Source organism: Bidens hawaiensis, unplaced genomic scaffold (genome assembly GCF_021521415.1).
Source record: "Bidens hawaiensis isolate Kalapana, Puna unplaced genomic scaffold, B.hawaiensis_p1.1 tig00014729_1, whole genome shotgun sequence".
NCBI lineage: Eukaryota > Viridiplantae > Streptophyta > Magnoliopsida > Asterales > Asteraceae > Bidens > Bidens hawaiensis.
The window spans coordinates 563,567-571,935 of NW_027492294.1; the positions used below are offsets into that span (position 1 = coordinate 563,567).

At 32.5% G+C, this 8,369-nt stretch overlaps 1 protein-coding gene across 2 annotated transcripts; it reads right to left on the reverse strand.

Moving 5' to 3' along the window:
- Positions 1-698: 698 nt before the first annotated feature.
- LOC143547543 (serine carboxypeptidase-like 45) lies at positions 699-7,304 on the reverse strand. 2 transcript variants are annotated; one of them, XM_077038945.1, is made up of 10 exons: positions 7,096-7,304; positions 6,927-7,028; positions 5,909-6,004; positions 5,674-5,766; positions 5,287-5,357; positions 4,355-4,636; positions 3,432-3,559; positions 3,252-3,344; positions 1,306-1,423; positions 699-914 (listed from the first exon to the last, which is right to left on the reverse strand). In XM_077038945.1, the coding sequence occupies exons 1-10, from the start codon at positions 7,295-7,297 to the stop codon at positions 726-728; spliced, it is 1,374 nt and encodes a 457-aa protein (XP_076895060.1). In that variant the 5' UTR covers positions 7,298-7,304; the 3' UTR covers positions 699-725. The 2 variants fall into 2 exon arrangements, with proteins under 2 accessions (XP_076895060.1, XP_076895059.1); XM_077038944.1 differs by lacking the exon at positions 5,287-5,357 and adding an exon at positions 5,426-5,496.
- Positions 7,305-8,369: the final 1,065 nt, after the last annotated feature.

The window sequence follows — 8,369 nt, forward strand, 5'->3', positions numbered from 1 at the left end:
TTGATCTCAATACCCAAACTCATTACAAATCGAAATTACAAATCTGTTACTTTTATTATGCTTAGTACCAAAATTTGTTACTTTGACCAAACCACAAGGACCATTTGTGTAATCAGCTCTAATCATTACTTTTATTATTCGGTTTACTTAGGTTATTCGATTTATTTGTGTTATTCAAACCAAATTGAGATTTTGAAACCCAAATGCCGAATTTGTCAGTTCAATACGGTTTATTCAGTTTCGATGCAATTCAACTTTTGATTTAGCCGGTTCTAAACCTAATAACCTATACCCTGTGTTCCCGAGTTTACTTAAAGAAAGAATGAAAAAGAAAAGAAACAATTTCCATTCCTTTCCTTTCTCTCCCCTCTCTTCATTTTGAAAGGAACCAATTTACTCTTCTTTCCCTCTATATTTCCCTCATTCCTTTACTTTCTCCCATTTAATGAAACTTGGAAACACACCGTCATCTGCTTTCCTACCCTTTCTTTCCTTAAAAAAAACTCATGGGAGTTTGTTGGTGAAGATACAATTTTAGGCACAATTGGTATGAACAAGCATATCTTAAACCCCTTGTCTAAGATAACATACAATGCTCGGAGAAGAGAGTTAACTCAAGTTACCGAGTGCATAAAGGATATCCGAAATTTTACAGTTACACTACCCGCATATCAAACATTTATTGTCACTCAAGATATGTGAGAAACTGGTTATTCACTAGCAGCCTACAAGTGAGGGATTACATGTTCGGGTTTTTGAGCGATTTCATTGGCCGATGGCAAAGGCTTTCCCGCCAAAAATCCTCTTAAAAGCGCAATTGATCGCTCGGGTTGTGAGAACGGGGCTTCGTGTGATGCCCCTCTAATGGTTGCAAAAGTTAAAGCGTCACCATACACTTGTGTCCATCCACCAACCTGCCCAAAGTTAAAACTTCATAAATATAAAAAAACTAAACCCAAAAGCGAAAATGGCATAAATAGGCGGGTTAGGTAAGGGGTCTTAACAGGTTCGGGTCAAATAATATTCTAAAAGTTAAAAAAAAACACTTGCATCATTTTTAACTTTCAGAATAAAATTTTTACCCTTCCAAAACATAATAAAAAGTTACCCGTTCCCAGAACATTAAGCGTCTAGACGGTTTATTGTAATAACGTTTAATGGTATATTAGGAATAAACATAACTTAAATCGACCAAATAATAAGTAATTAAGTAAATGAGTTGAAATGGTCACGTCTAGCAAAAATCTAACATCTTGTTCATAAAATCCAACTAAAAATGTAACTAGAATGCAAAGGTGAACTAACCTGGTTGCCATTGAACCACGCCCTGTATGGTAGAGTCACGTTCAAACCTAACTGCTTGGCCAAGCCATTAACCACCACTCGTGTCCTGGTTAGCGGGAGGACAGAATCCTGTTCTCCACTGAAAAAGTTAAATGAAAAGATTAATCTTTTCGACCATTTTGACCTTTTAAGCCAATTTTAAACCTTTCATTTTTAACTTAACTCTTTTAATTGACCCAATTGAAAAAATTTTATTCATTTTGTTAAACTAGCGAATATTAACACATGTGTGATGTGTCATTCTACATTCATGTTCGTTAGTTTATGTTTATTTAGTTTGTTCGTTTACATTCTTATTCACATTCCTTTTAAATGGCTTTAACTAAGTTATGTTCATTCATCTATGTTCAGTTACATTTGTTCATCTATGCTCGTGAACCGTACGTTTATTTTGTTACCGAGCAAACATAAACGAAACCCATTCCCGATTCCCCCATTAGTTTATTGTTCATTTCGATCGTTTTTTGGGCACGCAGACATGTTTCATTTGTGTTCATTCAGTTTGTTTACAAGCCTACTTATTATATAGATAATATTAAAATGTAAATGTTAGTTAACTCACGTTATATACTATTCATAGCACAGTAAATGAAACAAGCCATTTAGTTCTTCCCACGTGTAGAGTGGCATTTCACTTTTCATTTTGTATTTTATTTATAACTTTTATATTGATAATACTTTAAGCTTATAATTTATTTCATAGCAATACATCGTTCATTTTCAAGTTCGATTTTAACGATTTGTTTTATTTCTTCTATAATTATCCTTTTGACATATTTTCTTCTCTTACAAATTTTAGAATGCTATATTTTTCCAAATTTTGAACACATCGTTGTGACGCACTTACATATAAGTTTGTTCAGGATCGATCTATGTCAAATATTATATACTAACTTTTCTTTTTTGCAATGTAACATTACTCTAAATTTGAATACAAACGACAATGTTTCTACGTAAGTCTCGATATAAATTTAATTCAATACCGAGCTCATGCAATACGCGGCCAAAACATGTCTCGGTTATAATATATTTTTGTTTTCTACATAAAGACTTAAAAGACAACTTTATTTCTGCCTACGTTTCGATATAAATTCAAATTTTTATTAAAACAAAGTCCCCGTAACACGCAGAAAAACTTATTAACTTTATGTTTAATCAGCGTCTCCATCGTGACACGCGGGCTAATGTGTATCAACGTTTCCGCTGCAACGCGCGGGGACGTTTACTAGTTAAAGATTATAATGATAAACACGAAGAGAAGATAGTGAAGCATTCAAATGATTCCGCTCCTTCAAATGGATAATTTTGCTAAACTTGAATTTCGTAACTTAACAGCAAAGATGTAGGTATGTGAAAATCCAGATTGAATTTGTTCTTTGCATTTGTCCATTTTAATTATAATTAATCTTCAATGGTACTTTTTGCATTGTATAAAGGTTATCTTTCTGTTCATTCAATGTAAAGTTTCTTTTATTTTTGTTGATATGTAGGTTCTTAGCATGAAAAGGCCTAAAACTGAGCTTTATGAATGGGGATTAAAGTGTGCAGGTATTTTGCAAGAATGTACAGCAAGGCCTCACCTTTTAAAATACTCCAACTGGTTCAACAACCAAAGAAGCTACTTGCTTAAAGGTGTTTGTGTTTCACTCAGACTGGAATTACCAAATCGATACACAAAGTTAGTGCTTTATATATAGTTAGCGCTTTATGTGGCAATTGTATTGATATGTACATTTAGCACTTTATGTGGCGAGTATATGGATATATATAGTTAACACTTCACGTGATGATTATATGGACATAAAAGGTTAGCAATTTAAACACTTCTAGCAACGCCAGAAAGCTCACCCGCGCAACGCGCGGGGACTATCAACTAGTTTATATTTATTTGGTATATATTAACTCACCTGTAAACAAGAACCCTAATTCCAGATTTGATGAGGGAGGTCAAGACCGGGGTCATTGGTACCTCAAGATTGTCCATGTCATAGCTTAAAACTCTGTCATTAAAAAAAAAGGAAACGGTTATTAATATATAATTTTGTTAAACTGATAAACTGGAATATGATAACGGGTTCGTGAATTACGCGCTACACGGGGTCCAGTCATTCACACCCACAAGTCGAGCATTGAGAGCGGTTTGAACGTCTTTTCGGTTCAAATATTCAACCGTTTCATCTTCCACACAAACGTCTATCTTTGTCTCCTCATCTTGCTGCAAGTGGAAAGAGTCATTATATAAATAAAAAAACTTGACCCGGACCTGGAAACGGGTCAAAATGGGTTTGGGCCATAACAAACTTATGTCTGTTTGAATCAAAACTCGTTTTGTAAACAAATGGTAAATTTTTTTGTATGTGTTTAGTGCGTTGATTATGCATTAAAAATACAGTTTGCATGAATTTTAACCGAAGAACACATTTTGTCCAAAAATTTTGAACTTTTTACAAAAGATTGGTTTGTCAATTATGATTACAAAATTTGATCATTTCAATAAACTAACTTAAAAAAAATGAACTGCTTCTATATGTTTGACCTATTTGACCAGATTCCTTTTAACTTAATCTTTTGTATTTCACATTTCGACCCATTAAAAATAATGCATAATCCAAGCCGACCGACCAATTCATAGCCATGTCAGAATTGCCACTTCTACATATCTTGGCTTGTAAATGAACCGAATGAACATGCATAGAGCATGTTCGTGTGCGTTTGTTTAACTTAAACTGAACGAACGTACACGAACGATACCAAGTTGTAATGGCCCAAAAAATTTAAAATGAATGCATTAATGAACGTAAACAAACAAATATAAATGAAAGAACTTAAACGAACAAGACATGTGTTCATGTTCTTTTGTTTAATTAAATGAACACAATTTTTGTTCATGTTCATTCGTTTATTAAATTAACGAATTTCCTGCCAAAAGGTCACGTGAGCACTGAATATTTTGATCACTTACAGGCTATTAACAAATCATAAACAACAACTAGGAAGCTACTAAACTCACAATTTGCTCGAGAACTAGTGATTGTGAGAAAACGTTTGATAAACAAACGTCAAGCGTGACGTCATACGCGTTAACGAATCGACCAATTTCTTTTGAAGCTTGATTTGCAACTAGAGAGCAAGTAGCTGTATAAGACCTAGCCTGTCCTTGTCTTCTTATAGTTGAATAATTGCATTTTGAATTAAACATATCATAAGTTGCATCTGATATTAAACCATGAGACCAAAGATACTCGCCCCTTGAATTAAAATCCGTATTGAAGTCCAAAAGTGGATTACCTATCTACACAAAAAAAAATAATAAGTTCACGAAAAAACGACTATTTATATATAAAAAAAAGGGGGTGGTGGTGAAAAACCCCAATAAAATCAATGACAATATCCTTTTATTAAGTTTAGGGCCTTAATCGTATATAAATTGACCTTTTCGTTAGTTTACCAAAGTTCATAAACTTATAGACAAATTCATATAAGGGTGTGCGTGAAACCGAAAAAACCATCTGTAACCGAAAAGGTAAAAAAAAACGAATTGAAATTAACCGAACTCAAACAAAAACCGACAGTGTGGTATTATGTTTTCGTAAAAACCGAACTTTGTTTAGGTTTCAATATTGCATGTGATTAAAACCAAAATAATAATAATAATAATAATAATAATAATAATAACCGAACCGAATTTATGGTTTTTTTATTTATATTTTGAACTTTTAGTAATTTACAAGTATTTAATAAACCGAGTTACCCAAATATTTTAACCCAGATGTATAATAATCAATTAACTATTACTGTAATTAACAAAAAAGATTTAGACTCGTTATTTTAGACATTTTTTTGGCACAAAAATTTCAAGCCGACATGGTACATCCGAAAAAATCCAAAACCAACCCATGCACTCCCCTAAATTCAGTAAACAAAAGGTATTAATTTACTCACTGCAATTCCCTTGAGATTAATCTTGGCTTTTGAGTGAACTATGAGATTTGCAAGTTGAGGAACGTAGTGTCCTGCAAAAAACAAAACCAACCCATGCACTCCCCTAAATTCAGTAAACAAAAGGTATTAATTTACTCACTGCAATTCCCTTGAGATTAATCTTGGCTTTTGAGTGAACTATGAGATTTGCAAGTTGAGGAACGTAGTGTCCTGCAAAAAAAATGACACAAAGCAACAGGTGAAAACGTTCGGCCAAAACAATAATGATAAAAACTATCATTTTGTACAAAAACTTTAATACAAAACTAGTCTATTAAATAAGAGTACAAGATTTATAGTAATTCAGTAACTATGTAATTTTACATTTAAAGTTGTTGCATATCTTACCTGCATAACTTTCGCCCGTGATATAAAAGTCCCGATTCTTGTACTGTGGATATTTCTCAAACCATTTTTCAAGAAAAGCAAGATTGTCACTAGCTGAAATGAGAAACAATAATCATCACATGTGAATTTGACCAAAGGTCCAAAGAAATGAAAACATTAGTTATTTAGAATAATATCACCTGCATATACTTATAACAATTATAATGAGTTATACTTGATATAAGAAGTAGCTAACCTGTAATGACATCATTAGCCGATGTATAAAAAGACTGGTCATGAGAATAAGAGAATCCAACTCCTGCTGGTGACTCCAGATATAACATGTTTGCTTCTGTAATATATTGCAACATTTAATAAAGTTACATACTTAAATATTTGCCCATTTTTTACATAAATTGATTGTAATGTTACAAATAACTTCAAGCATAGCTAATATTGCATGCACCATAAGGAATTTATAATCTGATGTGACTTGATATTGCAAGAATATGTTATTTCACATAATTATAAGAACATCATTTTCATCTATCAATTTTGTAAATAGTCAGAATTTATGAAATAGTCAAATGACAAATTATCTGATTAACACTACTTCCCAACCACTAATTAAGAAATTAATCATTTCATAAATTTAAACTTGAAATCATTAGGGGTGTATATGAGCCAAGTCACTCGCGAGCTACTTGAGACCGGCTCATAAAAAGCTCGAACCGAGTCACGCTTAAACGAGCTTGAACCTAAAATTAAGCAACTTTAAATAAACGAGCTCGAGCAAGAGCTTCACTTATCGAGCTCGCGAGCCTAAACAAGCCTATTATTAATATAAAATTTTAACATACTTAATAATATTTAATGTATTTAATAATAATTACTAATTTCAAAAAATTTATGATTAAAATAACCAAATAATATACATTTCGTTATATATACAGTTATACTTAAAATAAATACATCAAAATAATTTAAAAAATACATATATAATAAACGAGCCGAACTCAAGCTTTAGAAATAAACTAAGCTCAAGCTCGAGCACTCCATAAATTAAACGAGTGGAACTCAAGCCTAGTCAAGCTCGGACTCAACTCGTTTACTCCCCCCCAAAAATCAAGAAGAATGAGCGACTATCAACAAAAGAATTAGGGCACAAATGTGACCTCCATTGAACATTAAATGCAGCTGCAGCAGCAGCAGCAATTAATAACCTCAACACTGGACTTGAATACAGAATAATATTATTAATTATTATTATATACCTTTATTCCAGCTATAACTGTTTCTCACCAAAACCCTACCACTCGGTTTAAACGGCCCGTGCTCCACAAAAGCACCTTCTCCTACCGACGAACAACCAGGACCTGCAAAATATCATAATTAAACACTCAATTGAACGAACATATATATATATACAACAATTATTATTACCTCCGTTGAACCAGAGCACGAGCGGTTTGGAAGAAGAGTTGGATTCAGCTTCAACGAAGTAGTAAAACAGAGATCTGGTGCTGTTGACGGAGATGTATCCGGCGAACTGCTTGAAGGTTACCGGCGGTTGGCCGGGTAGTTTGACGACTTCGTCGGAGAGTGAAGTTGAATTCAATCCGATTATACATGCTGCTAATTGCATTAATATTATTATTCGGGAGACTTTATATTGTTTATTATTATTTTATTATTATTGTTATTTTCCATGTAAGTTAAGACGTTGTTAGGAAACACTTTGAATTGAATTAAATGAAACGTGTATTTTAGGAATATAGTGTTTATAAGTTAACGTATTAAATGACATTATACTACTTTTATCACGTGAAGTGTATAACTTTTGAAGTGTATAAATAACTAGATTATTACATCATAACTTTTGAACTAAAGGAATTATCATTAAGCTACTTTATTTTTTTATAGCATAACTAGTTCAAAACTGTAATTACTCTGGTTATTTATATGTTTAGTATGTTAATTTGATTTGTACCGGATTCCACACCATCAGTTAACACATTAACTAAAACAACATGGTTTTGAACTTTTGATAAATTTTATATTTACGTTTACAGATAGCTTAATATATAAAACGTGTGAAGTGAAAGAGAAAATAAAAACGTGTGAATAATAATAATAATAATAATAATACGATATGGTTTACAGACAATATAATTGTTCTTACTTATGTTGTACTCCGTATTTTGTTATAACTTAAATTATTCTATTTATAGTAGTTAAGGTTACTACGGTATGGATTTTTCTCTTCACTTTGTATATTTTGTATCTTAAATTTTATTTGTGACATGAAAAAAGAAGCGTTTTCAGTCCCTCTATGACAAATGCACTAGTTGCAATGGGTTGGAGGCCATAGCTTTCTTTATGAGATGACGTATGTTTGAGTCTTGCTTTGGCAAAATGTCATGTGCGAACCTGGGGTTTCATCAGAGTGAGTATTTGGTTGATAGGTTTCGTGGTGAGCTAGGTCACGAATGTTGTCTGCGATCACGGATGTGAGTTGCCTTTTGCCTATATGTATAATATCAGGGGCCGAGATTTGTTGGTTTTAAAAAAACATAAAAATGTTTTTCTATAAATAAAAACGTGTCAGTATATATAATTGGTTTTCTAAAGTTTTATCGGATAAACACACTTTAAATCTTTAATGATTAATCACAACAATCGATGCACTTTGTACAAGTTTTCTTTTCGCTTTTGCT